The sequence below is a fragment of the Ursus arctos genome, unplaced genomic scaffold, assembly GCF_023065955.2.
Source record: "Ursus arctos isolate Adak ecotype North America unplaced genomic scaffold, UrsArc2.0 scaffold_2, whole genome shotgun sequence".
Taxonomy (NCBI): Eukaryota; Metazoa; Chordata; class Mammalia; order Carnivora; family Ursidae; genus Ursus; species Ursus arctos.
Genome location: NW_026622874.1, coordinates 103,516,546 through 103,535,752, shown reverse-complemented (window position 1 = coordinate 103,535,752; position 19,207 = coordinate 103,516,546). Strand labels below are relative to the sequence as shown.

At 59.0% G+C, this 19,207-nt stretch overlaps 1 protein-coding gene and 1 long non-coding RNA gene across 6 annotated transcripts; one reads left to right on the top strand and one right to left on the bottom strand.

The window, feature by feature from the left end:
* Positions 1-352: 352 nt before the first annotated feature.
* LOC113247739 (cytochrome c oxidase assembly protein COX19) lies at positions 353-12,107 on the bottom strand. 5 transcript variants are annotated; one of them, XR_008960575.1, is made up of 7 exons: positions 11,908-12,073; positions 11,236-11,351; positions 6,794-7,021; positions 3,895-3,993; positions 2,881-3,756; positions 2,547-2,726; positions 353-789 (listed from the first exon to the last, which is right to left on the bottom strand). XR_008960575.1 is itself a non-coding variant. In XM_057315699.1 (3 exons), exons 1-3 carry the CDS (start codon positions 11,987-11,989, stop codon positions 6,941-6,943), a joined length of 279 nt encoding a protein of 92 aa, XP_057171682.1. In that variant the 5' UTR covers positions 11,990-12,107; the 3' UTR covers positions 4,035-6,940. The 5 variants fall into 5 exon arrangements, 1 of the variants encoding a protein (XP_057171682.1); XR_008960574.1 differs by lacking the exon at positions 353-789 and having other exon boundaries at positions 2,371-2,726; XR_008960576.1 differs by lacking the exon at positions 353-789 and having other exon boundaries at positions 2,371-2,726; positions 2,881-4,003.
* Positions 12,108-12,221: 114 nt separating this feature from the next.
* On the top strand, positions 12,222-14,818 carry LOC123000469 (uncharacterized). Its single transcript, XR_006408446.3, has 3 exons — positions 12,222-12,376; positions 12,666-12,778; positions 13,002-14,818. It is a non-coding gene; the product is annotated as an uncharacterized LOC123000469 (long non-coding RNA).
* The last annotated feature ends 4,389 nt before the right edge of the window (positions 14,819-19,207 follow it).

Here is a 19,207-nt window from a genome sequence, read left to right as displayed (position 1 = left end):
CTTTGAAACGGCCAAAATGCTCTGGGATTTCACTGGACTGAGGGCAAGAGGCTGGCCCAAACCCCGAGACAGCCCGGAGTTGGAGGGCAGGCTCACGAACAAGGCGCTCTCCCACTCTCACCCCTGCAGCCCCTCCCCCTCCAGGGCTCAGCAGTAAACCCACAGCTTCCCAGAGATTCTGTTGGCTTCCTTCTGAGTTCAGGGAAAAAAAGGGAGAATGGTAAGAAACCAAGCAGACGAGGGGGCGCCTGGCCGGCTCGGTCGGTGGAGCGTGAGACTCTGGATCTCAGGGTCATGAGTTCAGGCCCCACGTTGGGGGTAGACCTTACTTAAAAAAATCCAACGAGAGATGTTTGCACAACTGTGTGAACTGTACTCTTTCAAAAGTGAATTTATGGCATGTGAATTATATCCCAATAAAAAATCTGAAAAAACAAAAACAAAAACAGAAACACCAAAAACCAGGCGCCTGGGTGGCTCAGTCAGTGAAGCATCTGTCTTCAGCTCAGGTGTGATCTCCGTGGGATCGAGTCCCTGTTCAGCGGGGAGTCTGCTTCTCCCTCCGCCCCTCCCCCTGCTCGCTCGCTCTCAAATAAGTCAAGTCTCTTGAACAGACGCCAAGCAGACAAGAGCACTTGTTTCGGAGACCTCCTTCTCCCGCTCGTCACAGGCGCCCTCCGCTCTGCCGCTTCAGCACCCTCGGGCCGCGTCCACACCAGCTGCGCCGACGTCGCTGGGCGCCTCCCGCCCCTCCCCAGCTGCTGCCCTCCGAGGGGACGCAGGCCTGACCTGGAAGAATGAGGGGTGTCCAGCGGGAGGAGGAGGGAAGGGTGCACACGAAGCAAGCAAGCACGTAAGGGCCTGAGCTGCGACAGCGGGGCTCCTGAGAAGTGGCTGGGCACGCTCCCTCCGCCAGGGCGCCCTGGGGACAGGCAGCCCCAGTGGCGGTCAGGCAAAGCCAGGGGCGGGAGGCCAGGCTGGCACGGCTAGACACCACAGACACGCACTCCAGTCCCTCCAGGGGCACAGAAGCCTGGTGTGGCCTAGGCCCCGCGTTTGTCCAGGCCAGCCGCGCTACAGATGGAGCTGCCGCTGGGTTCTACGCCAGGCCTGACGGCCGGCCAGCCACTGCGCATGACCTGCTCGGCCTCTGAGCTCTGTGCCCACCCTCTGGTGCCTGGAGGTTTCCCTCAGGCCCACGACCCCCCACGTCAGGATGCAGAGCCACCCCCTCCTCCCCCGTAGGCGCAGGAGAGGGCATGGGGCACGGCACACAGGGAGAGGGCTGCAGGGCACAGGGAAGTTCGTTTAGCAGGCCCAGGGAGAACAGCCCTGTTCCAGGAAGAAAGGGCCCACTGGAGACGAGACGCTGGAGGGTCCTCGATGGGGAGGGAGACGAGAGTCCTGAGGGCTGCAGCTCTGGTGACGTTGTTATGGCTCTCAGGGGGCACAGACACGAACTAGACCCACTTGCAGGTCTGCAGGCCTGTGGGGCAGTGACCGCCCTGTCTGCCTTCCCGGCTCTGGGTCCCTCCCGTAGGTCCAGCCTCAGGAAGGACCAGCCCTGCCTCGACCTTGAACACTCCCTGACCTGCTCACCAGCTGGGCCAGCAGAGGAGCATTTTAAACACAAAGCAGAAGCCACCCAGGCTCCCGCCTTCCTGAGTGCCCAGCAAACCCTATACACAACAGCGGTCTCAGGCTTCCGAACGCCTTGGATGCCCTGGGGAGCACGGCAGGTGCAGCCACGTGGCGTGTCCCGATGGAAGTACGCTGGCGGATGACCCCTTCTAGGCCACCAGCAGCAGGGCCGTAATGGAGCCCAGTCAGACCGACCGGCACCTGCCCCCAGGCCTGGACCCCTCTTCCCAGGAGGCGCCCCTTCCCTCTGTGAAGCTGTGTGCTCAGGCTGCTGTGAAGCTGATCCCATTCCTGCAGAAGACTGGAGGCTGGTAATTTTACTCACTACGGCTAAGTCGCTTCTCTGGCCCCATAGAAAGTTCCTCAAGGTGTCTTGCAATAATAAAATCTCTGCTTTCTTGCCCATAAATAATCTCACTGAAAAACTGAATCCAAACGCCAGGTGGCTAGAATGACAGGTACAGAGAGCTCATCCTTTCCCAGTAAGGACCGGTGTGAAGCGAGCAGCACAGACAGAAAGCAGCCCTTGTTCGGGGAGGCCCGAGGGTCCCGGCCTCCAAAGGGGAGACCTGAGCAGACCACCTCACCCCTCCCCCAGAGAGCCCATAAAGCCGCCATGAGCAGCACCAGGCCTGCCCCCGGCCGCCTACGTGCTTTGCAGAACTGCACCCAGACAAAAAACTGGTGCTGTTTTACCAGGAAAAATAAACCAGGCTGGACAGTATAAAATTACAACCACGGGCACGTAATTTATGGGTGATATAAAATAACCAAACACCATGGGTTCTCGAAGTAACGATTTGTTTCTATAAAAATGATACCCGCTTGTTAAAAATGCATCATAAAGAGAAATACGTGGAAGGAAGCCACATACGTCCCGATGACTCTGTCACGCGGATGCGTACCGTGAACGTTCGCTGCACGGGATCCCCGACACCTCTCACGTGTACGTCAAGTCAGGAACCGTCTAGAGAGACGAACGCCTGACAGGAGCGGGGTCCTGTCACACATGCAGTGGCTGGCTCTGACCCGATCCTGTTTATCAAGTACGTGCCCACTCCCTCTCGTCCGCCAGCGACAAGCAGCTGCAGAGCAAGTGCCAGAGATTTCAGAAAAATATGGGCTTTAAACTCAGCCCTGAGAAAATTTGATCCCGAGTGGGCTGCTGCAGATAACAAGGCAAAGCCCACAGCCGTGTGACAGCACGTCTCTGGGCACAGGCACGCGCGAGCGACTCACCATCCAGCAGCTCGGACCCGAGGCCCATCCCGGCCCCACGCTTCCGTGTCCCCCTCTCATCACTGCTAGGGTTCTTCATGGTGTGGGGAGGTGCGGTCGGCGGGGTCCACGTCCTGGTCCCTGGCCAGACCCTGTGAATCTGACGTTCCGGGGGTGATCGGGTTAAGCATCTTGGGCTGGCCGGTGACCCTGGATTATCTGGTAGGCAGTGTCATCAGGAGGGTCCTGATAAGCAGGTAGGACTGTCAGAGTCAGGGAGAAGACGGGAGGGACAGGTCAGGACAGAGAGGACGCTGTCATGGAGGACGGGCCCCGGGCCAAGGAACGTGACAGCCTCTAGAAGCTGGAAAGACAAGGAAACAGACTCTGGCCAGAGCCCCGGCAGAAACGCAGCCCTGTGGGCCTACTTATGACATAAGATCATAAATCTGTATTGTCTACGCCACTGGGTCTGTGGTGACTTCAGGACGCTTCCTGGAGGGAGAGTCTGTCTTGCTCTTGATGGTGGGACAGCTGGGCGGCGGGAACCCTAGCGCTGCACCCCGAGCACCCCGGACGCGCCTGTGTGGCTGAGGCCGTGGCACATCTGGTGCGGCCCACCCCTGGGGCCGGAGGGAGGCAGACTGAGGGGCTCATCTCAGGGAAGGCGGCTGTGGGCCCAGGCCTGACCACAGCGGCCGGGTTTCCCTGACCTATCTCCCGCGTGAGAACACTTGGAAAACGTTCTGGAAGTTGTCTTTGGGCGCCTTCAAATAGCGCTGTTGGCATCCTGCGACAAGTGTGTGGGCGCTTTACGTGAGCAAGGCTGGAGGACCGGGCACTCTGGCATGGACAGGACGTCTGCACCCTACGCACCGTGCGGCTGGCAACTCAGATCTGGAAAAGCAAAGGCCGTGTCGGGAAGCTGCTGCCCCTTTGTACAGACCTCAGCTGTCCGCGCGATGGGGCTGCTTCCGCACCTCTCCTCCACGCCTCCGCCCCGACTCCGGGAAGCTACTGCCCCTTTGTACAGACCTCAGCTGTCCGCGCCACGGGGCTGCTTCCGCACCTCTCCTCCACGCCTCCGCCCCGACTCGCCGAAACCGTTTGTCACGTCACCCGCCTCGAAATCCGCTGGAGGCACCTCAGAACGAGAATTTATTCAACCACACGCAGAGAGTTCAACCACACAGTTTAATGCAAATACTTTTTTCCTTTTGAAATAATTTTAGAGTTCCATAAATTTACAAAAATAGGACAGAGTTCATATACCCAGCTTCCCCAAATGACACCGTCTGCAATCACAGAGCAGGAATCCAAGCGTCCTGGTAACCAGCCCTGGTGGCTGCCCACCACTGTCCTTCCCGGCCCGGGGCCCACGTGGCAGTCTGTCGGTCTCCCCAGGCCCCTCTGCACAGTTTTGTCTCTCAGGACGGTGAGGCCTGTGAAGAGCACCGGTCTTGCCGGTCCTCACTCTGCAGACTGTGTGCACTGTGGAGTCTGCTCCCTGCAGTGAGGTGAGCGCACCCCGGGAGGGCGTCAGAGGGGGACACTAGCCGTGGGCAGGTCACCAAGCATGACCACACTGACGTCTCTACTGCGGCCTGAGTGGAGGTCCCCAGACCAGGCAAACACAGGTTTCACATCACACTCGGCCCGACCCCAGGCCCCAGCCGGTTCTCATCTGCACCCCTTGCCGCTGGGCTGTGACTGCTGTCCCCCCTACCCTTGCCGCGTCTGCGCAGGACAGACCACCACCAGGAGCTGTCCCTCCCCTCACAGGTCGATCACATTAGTGACTTATGTCAGCGCGGACCCGTGCAGAGTCGCTGATTCTGAAGACCATAACCCAATACAACATTCTGTTGCTCAAACTGGCCCAGACGTGGCTCCCTGGGGGGCCTGTGTTCTTCCTACAAGCCCCCATCCTATTTCCGTTCTGTACTTTCTGACACAAAACGGTCCAGCCTCAGGCTGGATTTCCCGCTCTGGCCAGGACGCCAGCCAGCCCTTCCTTCAGGAGCCTGGTTCCAGCCGTTGGGGGCGGCGCTCCAGCTAAGATGGGGCGCGGGTGTGCCCCTGCCACGGGTGTCGCGGCTCCAGGCCCCTGGGTGCTCAGAGCTGGCAGGTACGCGCGGATGCACGCACACACCGACGTCCGTCTCTCTGTCCGGCCACTGTAACTGGGACACGACAGGGCTCTCCGTGCTCCAGCTCTCCGGTCCTAGGACACTCACTTTCAGAGCTGGCCAGAGGACAGACCTGTCTTCTCGTCCCCAGCCCGGCCGACTGCTGCTTTCCACAGCTGCGGGGCGCGCTGTGCCCCACCCCCACCGTGCGTCACTTTGAGCACAGGGAACAGGACTTTGGCTCAGAGTCAGAGCTCCCCACACGCTGGCAGCCGTCCTCCTCCGCGTCGGCGTTGTCCTCCCTCAACTTCGTGTTAGCACGAATGTGCACACACTTCGTTTGCTGTCTTCCTCGTTGACGCTACCACAGATGCTTCTAGAGTCTGCCTCACGTACAGTGCGCCTGTGCTGGGAGATGAGCCCGTGTCGGTTCACAACCCCGCGCTCTGCCCCACGCGAGCCACACTTCCCTGAGGTTCGCACGCGTGGGCACCTGGGTCACTTCAGTGTCGTGAATTACAAACGATGCCTCAGAAACGACCTTGTGCACGTGCAGTTCTGGACAGTTAGCAAACACGAAGTAGTATCATGGCTCAGTTTGGTTTGGTGATAAAAGTCAAGACACTCCATCAGCTGGACGGTAACATGAAAAAAGTCTGTAACACAACGACAGGGTAAGACGGACACACACACCGAGCCGTGACCAACAGCGGACGGGAGGTGCTAAAGCACGCACGTGGCGAACGGGGCAGAGTCAGCACCGTGGAAATGGCACCGGCCGCAGGAGGCACGAACTTCAGGGAGGGTCTAGGCCATGAGGCATCCACCACGGAAGGACTGAAAACAGAGGGACCTGAAGGCAGACAACTGGACACGGACACGCCTCTACCACCCACGGCCGAGGAGTGGGCAGTGGCGACTTTCAGGAACCTAGACCTGGGTCATGGCTGGCTGTCCCCTCCAGGGGCACTGAACGAGTGGGGATGTGTCCACTGTCTTCCACTAGCCACACTGGGACCAAAGCCAGCTGTCTGGGCCCAGACCCACACACACGGGGCAGTCCGTGCGTGGGTCAGAACCCTGGCCACACATCGAAGCCACCCAGAAATCCTGGCCAGCGTTTGGGTACGTGTGAGGTTTAAATGACTGCAGGCAGTTCTGGTGGCGGCCCGGACGGACGTCAGCGCTGGGGGCCCTGGCTGACGCGTGTCAGCGTGGGTACTCTTCCAGAGGGAGACCCTGGAAGACCACGTGTGGGAGGCACACTACAGGCGTCCTGACACCCCGTCTCTCGGTTACAATGAACACGTTGTTGTAATTAAGCTAGTTTTCTAAACAGTCTGCACAGGTCAGAAAATGAGCCTTTGGTTAAAAGGTACTTGGTGCTCAAGCATTACCAGGAAAATATCACTAAGTCAAATACGTCAAAAGCCAGACGATCTCTCCTTTCCAAGCTCATACTCTCTACTTTGTTTTAAAAACACAGGAAATGAACCGTACACAGAGGCACGACAAGGGAACCGTTTTGTCCAGGAATGGTTTCTGCCAGTATCTGTGTCTCTGTGGGAGGCCAAAGCCGAGAGGACTCAGCACGCCAGCACCGGGAAGCTATGCACAGTACAGCACTATGGAGTCACCATGTCACCCAGGCCGCGTGTCCCCTCGCCAAGCAGGTGTGACTCCACGCTCCTACCTCCCGCCCACCACGGGACTCCCTAGGAACTCTGCCACACGCGATGCAAAAAAAACCTAACACTCTCGGGGAAAAACGAGATCTAAAAGCAACAATAATTTTTCAAAATAACCTGGGAACCATTAGGACGAGCTGTTTCTGTCAAGGAGGGTGTTCCGGAAGCCTCTACGTCACAGCACCTAACCGTAAGCCGTTAGTTGATGAGGTCGCACAACGCGCTCCATCCCAGAAGACCGGGCAGCCAGCGGTCTTCTTTCCATCAAGAGTTAGTTTTAGCCTCTGGTTTTCCATCGATCAAATCTCCAAATCCCAGTTTTTCCAGTGGTTCCTGTGCCATCAGCTGCCTACAAAAAGAGAGGAAAACGAAGAGCGCCGTCTGCGTGGGGCCTGTTCATTCACTCCCATCCCGCCCAACAGTGTCCTGGGGCTGCCCACAGCCAGGGCCACCGCTGCATCTGGGCCCCCGAGGGCCGCTCTGCACCCTCCTTCTCCTGCCTCGCGCTGGCACCTCTGGACCCAGGAGGGACGGCCGCTGGAGGCCGGTGCGCAACGCTCCCCCCACGCAAGGCACAGCCAGGACCCGAAGGAAGCAGCAGACCACAGTGAGGCTCCCCGAGGGCCTAGTCTGGAGCGGACCCCTGGCCTCCAGGTCCCTGTGGAGACGCCCTGGACGAGGTGTGGACAGGACAGCCTTCACCTGGTACAACTGACCCCGAACAACGCGGGGGTCAGGGACACCAAGCACCCGTGCAGGGAGGACCCATCTCTAACTCCTCACTCCCCAAAAGCTTAAGGACCAACAGCCTACCGCTGACCACAGGCCTTAGCTATAACGTAAGTGTATCCTAATAAACGTAAGCCAAAGAAAGAAAGTGTTATTAAGAAACTCATAAGGAAGAAACACATTTATCGTCCTGCACTGTGTTTATCGAAAAAAGTCTGCATGTAAGTAGACCCATGCAGTTCGCCTGTGCTGTTCACGGTCACGCATTTGTTAGTTTGACTCGTAACTCAGGAGCACTCGGACACGCAGTACACGGGCTCCACGTCCTCTCACTCCTGCCCCAGGCCCCACACGATCCCACAGCTGGCCAACGGCTATGTCCTGCTTCCACTCCCTCCCTATGACCAGCCATGTGCCAGCCTCCCACCGCGTCCATGTAAGTCAGGGCCACGAGGATGGGGATGCCCCGCACGGAGCACCCGCTGAGCTCCAGAGCCTTCCCCGTCTGGCCTCCTGCCATCCACGCTCCAGGGAAAGGGAGGCCTGGGTTTCATTCTGTTTTGTTTTGTGGGGGTGGGTCGACCCAACTCTCAGAGGCCGCTCTGTCTGTCCCGCTTGCCAGGGGAAGCACAGCATCCCTGCAAGAACCACTGGGCTCAGCCGGCACACGGGCTGCCATCACTTCACACACCGTGTCCCAGCTCCCACCACTTAGCCCGTGCACCCCCCGCGAGCCCGGCGGCCAGCACAGGCATCCCAGAGTTCAGCCAGCATGCAGGGCACCGCAGGACGTCCCAGGCACCTGCTCAGACCACCGGCCTTCTGCAGGTTCGCGGGGGTCCAGCAGGAGCGGGCCTCACTTCTGCAGAAACACAAAGCCTCGCAGGGAGATGAGCTCTATCCGAACTTCACAAGGGCTGTCACTTATCCCTCAGGAAAATGTCCCCAGAATTGCAAATCTCAGTCAGTACAATTTAACCTAGAAGCATATTAAGTTCTATGGCATGGAACACACGAGCCACTCCTTAAACCCAAATGCGGAAAACAATGATACATTTTTACCACATCTTGGCAAAAGAGGACATCTGGCCAACAGTTCTTAAAACTGGCCTCTCTCAGACCACACTGGTCAGCAGAGCAATGGTCCCCAGATGACACCCTCATCGCTGGAGCCCTGAGTGTCACCCTCCATGGCAGAGGGGAATTCGGGCTACAGGTGGAAATACACTTGCTAACTGGCTGATTCTGAAGGGGACGTTAACCAGGATGACTCAACCTCATCACAAGAATCCTTAGAATCAGAGACAGACGGGAAGACAGGAAGGGTCAAAGAGACACACCATCACCAGCTTCGAGAGGGCGGAGGGCCATGAGCCACGCAGCACGGGCATCTCCAGAAGCTGGAAACAGCAGGAAGCAAGGCCGCCCCAGACCCTGGAGAAGGAACGCAGCCCGCCCACGCCCTGAGCCCCGGAACACCCATGTCAGACATCCCGCCACAGGTAAGCTGGGCTAGAGGCGCACCGGCGAGCGCTGCTCCTCCCCACACGCCATCACCATGGGAAGGACCTGTGTGTTCGGCGACACAAAGAAGGGAAAAGGAGGAAAAAACTAGAAGCCTAATAGACATGGTTCAAGATATCCTTTCTACAAATCTGTAAATCTTCATAAAATCCAGCTCCTTGGCAAGGTCCTAAAAAACAACAAATGTAACATTTAGCAAGTTCTAAAGCCAAAAGGATGATTTCAATGCCTCCCTTTAGCGCAAGGGAAGAAACCAAAGAAAACATCCCATTTCCAGTCCAGTTCTTTAGGGACTGAGCCAGCATTAAGTGCACGATTTAGGGCAACAAAATTTCCGGGAGGCCTGGCCTTCACACCAACCCACACTCCGGGATGTGGCCGCACAGCCCCCGATGCCCATCCCGTGGCACGGGAATCAAAGTGAGATGATTACAGAGCCTTGAGATCACAGATCATATGTGTATTTCCTGTTTTCTCTGCCAACAATGTAATCCCAAACTTAACGGCTCTTCCCGTGAGAAAATGTGGCCCACGGCTACAACAGCACACGGACTTCCACATCTGGCTACAATGGCCCGGGGCCTCACGAACTGGTCGGCCTTAAAAACTTGCTGTGGTTCAGTTTTTCACAAAGATGCACTCAGAGGCACGCACGAGTAAGTCACGTCTGGGATTTCAGCACAAAAGGGAAAGGGAAAAAAAGAGGTCTGTAAAAAGCAGGAGAAGCAAACGTGCAAAATTTTGATACTGAATCCGGGTGGTCGTGGATTTTCATTAAAAACCATCTAAAAGCCTACAATCAAAATCACTGACCAAGTCAGAAACACACATGCACCCCTCACATTTATCTTAACGTCGCCTGACCAGCCAGTGAAGCCACTTGAAATAACGGAACCCACCGAGTGGCCAGCTGCATCCCTCGGTCCCCACTGACCTCAGCAGGCCTCAGGGGAGGCCAGTGTCCACCAGCTGTGCTGAGCAAGGGGTGGCCACACGGACAGCAGGCAGCTCACTCCCATGGTCAAATGGGGAGAAGAGACAGGGCCCTTCTGCTGGTCCCTCACCAGGCAAGCCAGGAGCCTCTGTGAGGACCCAGGCAGCCCAACTCCAGAACAACTCCCAGCAGGAACAGCTACCTGTGAGTGTTGGCTGCTCTGGCCGGCACAGGGATGATTAATCCGAGGTTCAGAGGGGCGGGTGACCTGCTCACACCCTCACACCCTGACAGAGACCAACCTCACACTGTCTCCAAAGTGTGGCACCGCCAAGAAGAAATTCACTTAGTTCCCGTTTTTAAAAGATGTGTTAATTTAAAAGACAGTAATTTAAACACGTGGATCCCAGCCATGTGCTACTCAAAGATGGTGAGAGCTGGACTCAGGGGGGCCTGCTGTCAAATCTAAGCTCCTGTGAGCCTCAACGACTCTAGAGACAGAGCAAGGGCCTCACGTGAGGGCCCCACTCCCAAAAGGGCCCATCCCCAAGGTCCCACATGTCCACAGACTGCCCTCAACACACCTGCGGGCCTGAGAAACACAAGGGATTTTGCCCTGAGGGAAATGTCTGAGTTTGTTATGGGAAAATGGAAACGGGGCTCCAACTGGATTGGTTTATGTCAACCTGTCTTCAGACAAAGCCGTCTGAAGACTGGATTCCTTAATGAGCTAATGAAGGGGTCAAAAAGCAAAAATAAAAGTTCCCACCCCTACTGTATAATTATAATTTTTCCCCATTAAGGACTAGAACAGTTCTTACGTGAAACCTCAACAGATCATAGTTAGAAATGTTTGTTTTATTTAAAAGTGCGCTCTGGTAAATTCTGGTCAAGACAGAACAAATCCCTCGTCTTTCATCATTTCTGAAATGGCCTATTGTCTCCGCTGTCACATTTCAAGCACAGCTGAGTCTAGGTGGAACAAAACATTTTTACGGTCTGAGAATGTGAAAGAAAGAAACCGTGTACCCACAACTTTCACATCTTTTGGCTCAGTCAGCATTTTCATGATGTACGGTTCTGAAACTTTAATGACAGGGCAGCAGCTCCCAAATTTGGAAGGAAAATACTCTGAGGAATGCGGTCATGTATGACACGCTGTCACTCACGGAAAGGTCCCCGTGACTGCTACACAACTTCTAGTACCATTTAATCTGGCCTCCATTCCAGGGGGACAAGCAATCCTACAGCTGTGAAAGGCACAAGCCTCAATGAGCCACGTTGCCACGAGCTCTTGGGGAAAGACACGATGTCAGGGGAGATGCCAGGGGAGCCGAGGAAGGTTCGAGAAGTCACAGATGTTAGCAGGTACTTGCCTCTCCATTCTGCATTCTAAATAGGCTTTTGATTCCTTTCTGCACAAAGCGTTTTCGAATTTGTTGTCGCGGAGACACTTCATGAATTTCTCTTTGAAGCTTTTACATTCACCTGAAGGAGAAGGAAAACAGCACTTCCTCTTAAAGCGAGAACAGGACATGCCCGCACAGCGGCCGGACTAGCAGCACCGCTGCTTTCAGAGCTCGCTTCCCGCACGAGCGCGCCGGACACCGCGCCGGGAGGCGAGCACGGGCCGCAGCGGAGCTCACGTGGGGCAGTTCACCTTCGCGGCGCGTCTGGAACATCCCACAGGAAAACGCGGCTGACGACAACACTAAGTCCACTCTCGGAGCCCTGCCTTCCACCGAGCCTCACCCCGACCCGACTCCGGCCACAGACCTGCGGCGCCCAGCACTGCGTTTCAGGCGCGCGCGCAGCCCCGGCGACCAGCTGCAGGCCCGGACGCGGCGGCTCCGCCACAAGCCCCGCTCCCGCCAGCCGCTCCGCGCCGGGGCTTCCCGCGGGGCTCCGGCCCCGTCCCGCCCCAGCCGGCGCCGGACCGCGGCCGGCCTCCGTTTCCCCACCTGCACCGCGGGGCCGTGCGGCGCCACCGGACACTCGGGACCCGAGGCCCGGCGCGGGAGCCCGGCGGCCGCACGCCGCTCACCGAAGTGATCCAGCGGGAAGCTGCCCTTGTCCGGGGGCCGCGGCTGGAAGCTTTTGGACCCAAAATTCATGGCCGTCGACATGTTGGCGAGCCCAGGAGTAAGACGTGCGCCGTACGCAGGGCAGCGGGCCGAGCGCCGAGCGGACCGCGCCAGAGCGCGGAGCACGTCGAGCGGCGAGCGGCCCCGGGCGGCAGGCCCCGCCCCTGACGCCCGGGCCCCGCCCCGCCAGGCCCCGCCCCCCGCTGGCCCCCGCCCCCTGCGCCCGGGCCCCGCCCCCGCTGGGCTCTGAAGGGCCCGGATCCGGGCTGCTCCGCCCAGTCCTCGCCAGTCTCCTCCCGTCTGACCCTCACAGCCGCCCAGTGGCAGAGGCCAGCCGTCATCTCCGTATGCTGAGGAAACCGAGTCCAGAGAGGCTCAGCAGCTTGCGCAAAGACGCACAGCTTCCGTCCACAGGAAGCCCCAGGGCAGGTGCGCTCGCGTCTGCATCCCCGGGTGTGTGCGGGGCTTACCTGCCGGGGAGGAAGGCATGAGGGCTGCCACGCGTAGTGTCGCACACCCGGCAGCTCCAGCAGCACGAGTGCGATCGCTCCCCGCCCTGGACGAGTGGCGGGGCTGGCTCCTCCCGGGGGCTCCGGGGAGACCCGCCGCAGGCCGCGGAGCTGCGGGTGGTCCCCGGCAGGCTTGGGGGCTCCTGGGCTCGTGCACACACCCGCCTCCACCTTCACCCTCCCGTGGGCCCCCGTGTGTCCGTGTCCAGATGTCCTCTGCTGACAAGGACGCCAGGCGCACTGGGTGGGTGCAGCCCAACGACCTCATCGTGACCGATTACATCTGCAATGGCCCTATTTCCACAAAAGGTCACCTGCTCAGGTATTGGGGGTTAGGGTTTCAACCTATGAATTCTCAGGGGTGGGGATACAGCTCAACTATAATGAAATAAAGTGCCTCATGAACAGTTAGGGCTCTGGCGGTCACCTGTGACTGTTATAGCAGCAAGAACAACAGTGAAGGGGCTCGGGGGAGACCCCAGCTCTGCCCCGCAGAGCCTCCTCCCAGCCCTGTGCCCAGGGCAACCACCCCTTCCCCAAACCAGGCCTCTGGATCTCATCCGAGGGAGGAAGTGGATCAGAGCCCTCCCAGCGCACCTGTGCTCTGATTCTGCCATGAGCTCCAACTGTATCCGTGCACCCACCCCACCCGTGTGCCAACCGTGTGCCAGGCCCTAGAGGTCAGCAGATGGGGGCCTCAGCAGCAGAGCTCACCAGCTGCCCCCGGTCCCTGACGTGATTCAGCGCCATGCCTCCTTCGAATGTCGGGACTAGGAGCCGTTCCAGCAACTCTGGGGCCTTGCAGAGAAGTGCCTGGCCAACAAGCCCCCACCGCCCCCACCTCAGGGCGTGCCCCCTCCTCAAGGCCTCCAGAAGGCATCCAGCGCCCCACTCGTCGGGTCACCAGCACGCCTGACCCTCCTCAGTGTGCACCACTGGATCTCTGTGCCTGAGGCTGCGTTCAGCTGTGTCTGTGCTGGCCCTGAATGCTGGTGGGGGCTGGTGGGGACTGGCGGGGGTCCACAGGGAAAGCCCAGTGCAGCTGTGGAGGCCTTGATCAGCCTGGTGTTCTGCGCCCACTAAAAACTACAAAAGGAAAATTGCACCTTGATGTTGTCACATAAACGACCGTTTTATGCAGCTAGAACCAGGGGCCACACACTGGGTTATTCATTAATATGTTTCTAGGGCAGTGAACAAAAGACGCTTTTATTACCCAGCAAATAGCACTTTTCCACCTGACTAGATCACACCACTTAGCAGTAAAGGGGACAGCCCTGCCCCCCAAGGTTGCCGGCAGCCTCTCTGTCCAGCAGCCCTGAGGGACCAATGAAGCATTGGAGGCCCGGTGACCCCAAGGTGACAGCCAGCGTTTAACTGACACATCTTCTGTACCTGGCAAATGATTGCTGCTTTATAGGAGATGTTTAGCTGGGAGAGAGGAAGGGATTTTTATCTGCGGTGCACGGATACAAGGAGTGGGGGAGGAGCTGACGCTTCCGGAAGCCCTCTTCCGTGCTAGGCTGTTTGGCCTGGGGCCTGGAACAGTGCGGGGCACACGGCAGACGTTCAGTTAGTAGTACTTGGGGATGAACCCCGTTAGGCAGGTGTTCTTACCCTCATCTCACACGTAAAGAAACACAAACAGGTGAAGTCTTGTCCGAGGTGACACAGCCAGCGTACCAGCTACCTGGGACGGTATGACCAACACCCCAGCTCAGCGGAGTAAAACAGCCATCATTTGCTTCGCTCAAGAACTTGCAGAGCGGGGCGGCCTTGGTGGAGACGACGTGCCTGGCATCCGCTGGGGGCGCTCAACCTCAGGCCGAGACACCCCCCTTGAGGACAGCCCCTGGTGGAACCCTGCCTGAACCTAGATATCGCATATCTTTCCACTTTAATACATTCTGCTGCAGAAGTATATTTTCCGAAAGGATGAAAATATAGTTCTCAGAGAAATACAAACCACACTGAAACTGTTAGTTTCATTTAACGCATGGACGAAGGAGTTTGGCCAGACGGCAAAGCTGATTCTGAGAAGGGCGCCCCAACCCCGATATGTCCACATCCGGTCCGAGGAAAAGAAAGGAGGCTGGAGTCGGATTGCTAAGCTGGACTCCAACAGGTTCACAGATCACGGGGCAATAAACCATAACCTTCAGGATTATCTGCCAGACAGAAGTGATTTGCATTTTTACAGGAGAAGCAATCACTTGGAGCTCTTCTGTGTCCTACAGGTGAACGTCTAGCTTGAGGCACCTGGGCCTGCTCAATAAAAAATGCACGTCCAACACGGTGACACTCCCTGGGAGGGTCGAAGGGTGCTCGGGCGGACTGGCTGAGCCATGGCTTCAAGGGTACAATGAAGGGACACAGTGCCACCTGCCTGCCTTATTCCTGAGTATTGGGAAATTTTCCTGAACACCACGTATATGAGTCCGGGGCTGCCATTGCAAAGCTCCAAAGACGTAACCACCAGAAACGTATCCTCTCCCAGTTCTGGAGGCCAGAAGGCTGGACCCGAGGTGGGCAGGGCCGCGCTCCCTCCGAGGGCGCTCGGGGAGGGTCGGTCCCGCCTCGTCCAGCTCCTGGCGGCCCGAGTTCCTTGCTTGGGGCCACACCGTCCGTCTTGGCCTCCAGGGTCACCTGAATTTCTGTGTCTGTGTCCTGTACTTTTCTGTCTCTTACAAGGACACCTGTCACTGGACTTAGGGCCACCCTAATCCAGGATGACCTCATCTGTACTTGATTACATCTGCAAAGACCCTATTTCCAAATAAGGGCCCATTCTGATGTTCTAGGGAGATAGGAGTTGTGGGGAAGCCATTCCACCCAGTACACCACTCCAGCCACTTGGGGTTATCGTCCCCCTATAAAGAGTCCCAGCTGGCACAGACAGGTTGGGTTTAGATCCCATGACACATGGAGGAAGGTCCCCGTAGGTGGCTGGAGCCCAGGTGAGGGCAGCGCCCTGACGCTGAGGAGTCTCGAGCTTGAAAGTTGATCTTCATGCTGAGAAAATCTGCGAGCTGGCCTTGACTGGAGGGGTGGGTAGAGACGCGAGGGGGCAGAGTGGAGCCCAGCAGCCCCTGACCCAGCACTGGCATGGGGGGTGGGGAGCCGGCGAGGCGAGCCCCCCCGCCGCCGCCCTCCACAGGGGAGGTGGTGGGGAGAGCCAGGCCGCGGCGGGACAGTGGGTACGCCCCCCCCTCCCCGGCAGCCCCTTGGCTCAGGGATTCTGGTTCTAGGAACTTACTTTACAGCATACCGCTTGCAACTGGACAGGTATTTCGAGCAGGAGGTTTTCGAATGAGAGGCAGAACGACGGAGAGGAGACGAGGCAGCCGTCCCGGGTCTGATCCGGCCACGTTGTCACCGCAAAACAAAAAGCGAATGAACAGAGGGAGGGAGACAAGGGCGGAGGAGACTCTGAGGTGGACAGGGATGTTCACGGTCTGGAACGTGGCGAAGGCTTCGCGGCCGTATACATACGTGAACTCGTCGGACTGCCCGGCTGCTGGCTAGAACACGAGCGGCTGGCGGCACGTGAATACAGTTATGAACACAGCAAAAGCAGGTACGCACAGATCCGGGATCTCTGGGAGGACGCACGAGCGAGGAGCACAGCGGGGATGGGGCCCGCTCCCTGGACAGCCCCTGGTGGACTCTGGAGCCCCCAGCGGCTGTGCGCCTGCTATCTGTTTAAAGGGATAAACGGCCCCACCAACACCCCCATCCGAGAAAGACCTTCTTGGATGCCGTGGTGCGTTGACAGGTGGCGCCCAGGGAAGACAAGACCAGCGGTCTCTGCACGTGAGGGTGTCGAGGTGAGACCCCCCGTGGGCCATGGTGGGCGAGGCCGGAGCAGCAGGCCGGGTCTGCCCCAAGAGCCCGCACCACCATGCACACTTCTGGTCCCAACAGCGAGAGTGTATTTCTGGAGTTTAAGACGCCCAGCTGTGGTTCTTGGTCTCACACAGGGAGGGGTGAGGGCTGGGGCCGCTGGGGACCTGAGCGGGACCCTTCCCCAGTGTGGGAGGGCAGGGGGCAGCCAGGGGCGCAGCAGCCCTTTCTAGAAGTTGCTGAGGAAGGGACCTGTGGGAGGGACATTTGTTGCTGCCGCAGTTTAGGCCCAGAAGGGGAAGGGCCCCAGCTGAGCAGCTGGAGGAGAGGTGGCCTGGGGGGGGTCTCGCCAGCACCATCAGCATCAGTGAGGTCCAGGGCATCGGGCCCCAGGACCAAAGACACGTGGAGGCAGCCACACCCTCGGGGAGGAGGGACCCTGAGCCCGTCCCCAGGGGACAAGGGCCGACTCTATGGGCAGACAGCACAGACGTTCCCCACCTCCACCCTCCACAGACTCTTCTAGAACCTTGCCCCTCCCCCATCCAGTTCCCCTCCCCTTCGACCTGGGGCAGCCTCGGGAACCCCCACCAAAGCTAGGTCACAGGTCATAGGTTACAGGTTGTGGCCTCTGACGCTGGAACGCTCACTCCTGAGGCTTGAAAACACAAGTTCATCAACATCGTTCTGAGGTCAGAGTCCAACACCGCTCTCCCCGTAGCCCAGCCAGCCCCTGGGAGCCCCCACGAGGCCCTTGCTCTGGCTCATCTCCACTGCCTCCTTCCCTCTGGGCCCCACCAACAAGCCAGGACAGCCTCCCTCGTTTAGGCTCAGCTGATGAGCAAATTCAGTTTCGCCTTCTACCTGAATCCCCTCTGCGTGGAACCTGACATTTCCACACGTTCCAGGGACGGGGATGTTCAAGGACTCATTACTCTGCTGACCTTCCCTGGTTCCCAAGCCCTGGCCATGAGGCCTTGGGAGTCCCACACCGTGCCCCCCATGGCCCCATGGCCCGTGATCCCTGTAGCCCTACTGCCCGTGCTACTGTGGCTACGACATCTGGCTCGGGCAGAACCATAGGGACAGGACACGGGCGCAGGGGCGCAGGGGTGCAGGGCCAGGATCGGCCTGGGAGGCGCGGGAACCCGGGGGCGCAGGGGTGCAGGGCCAGGATCAGCCTGGGAGGCGCGGGAATCTGGGGGGATGGGACCGTTTCACATCTTGAGCGTGGGGGTGGTCACATGACTGTAGGGGTTGGTGAAAACTTGCAGATCTGTACCCTGAAAAGGCGGGGCTTCACTGAGCATAAATTCTACCCACATTTACAGGAAAGGACTCCCACCAGGTGGGTTCACTGAGGGCCCACCCGAAGCCTGTCCCCAGACAGGCAGGGCAGCACGGCTCCGAAGGACCACCAGCCGGGGACGTGGGGGCACTCCGCTGGGTCCCTCCCGGCTCCGTCCTTCCAGGGCCTAGATGTGGAAGAACCCTCCACACTCAGGGTGCCCAGAGAGATTCTCGGCCAAGCCCCTAGCTCCCCCCTCGGGGCCCACATGGGACCCCAAGGACCCCGAGCTGCAGCCCTGCTGGCCGGGCCCTGAGAAGCTCCAGGCACCCGGCTGGCCTCACCTGGGCCTGGCCCACGGGCCGGGTGGGGGGTCACACACTGCTGGCCCTGTCCACACGAAATCACAGTAAACACCGGTAGGGTCCGGATGCCCGTAGGAAAGGGTCGGGAATCTAACCCGATGGGTCTGGTTCCCAAGTCTGCGCCCGTCACCACTACACCCCTGCCCTGCCAGGTGGGACGCCTGCAGAGCTCGTGGTGGGTGCTGATTCCCCTCACCACCAGGGCACCCAGAGGCCGGGCCGGGGGTACCTCAAACCCGGGCCCCACTTCCTTTCCTGAGAAATGGGGGTGACCCCGCCAGGCTATCAGGAGCAGCTCAAGGGTCTTGCAGGTAAAATGCCAGAAACTGGCTGAGCCAGACGGGTTCTGGAAAATCCCCTCCACCCACACAGCCACGCCCTGCAGGGCGCCCAGACGGCAGCACCCAGGTGTGGGCCTCAGGCCCCACCAACCTGAAGGAGGAGGAGGAGGCTGGGCCCCCCACCCCCGCCCCAGGGACCCCGAGTTCTCACCTCCAGTGCGTCCGGCCGTGCTGCGACTTCCCTCCTTCCCACGGCTGTCCGCCCAGCACCTTGCTTGCTGCAGCTCCGGGCTTTGCACAGCTGTCCCCTCTGTGGAATGCCCTTCCGAAACCTTGTGACTCGAGCGCTCAGCAGCAACACCCGGGTGTTTTCAGGGGCAAAGCCCCTGCCACGTGGGTCTCTTCCACTGGGCTAGGGGGGCCCTTTCTGGATCCCTGACCACCAATTTCTGTAACCCTAGCTGTTGGCGGAGCCTAGCGTACACAGGTGCTCAATAAATGCTTGTGGAATTAATTAAGTGGACCGTCCTGGGCCGCGAGAACACGCAGCCCACGCACCTAGTAGCAGCCTTGGTACCTGGCACTCAGCCCGAATGACCTGGAGACACAGCTGTTAGAGAGCTGTCCTCCCTCGCCACGGCCACACAGCTGTGCAACCGGATGGTCTGCCCACGAGGCAGTGAGCACCCCGTCACAGGAGGTGTGCAAATGGATGCTGGAAAGGGGTGGGGGCCTTCGGGCTGCTTTGGCTCTGGGGTTTGCATAGGGGCATGGACGGCATCCCCAGGAGACAGGCCCCGCTGCAAGGGGCCCCTCTCGGGGACGGGGTTCCCGCTGCCTCATGTCGGGGCAGGTGGTGCAGAGCAAGCCCAGCCACTTCTGATGCCAGCAGCCCCCCCTCCCCTCACAGCTCCTTTCCACGGGGCGCCTCCTCCCCTCCCAGTTGGGGCACCGGGCTTCAGGAGACCGGAGTG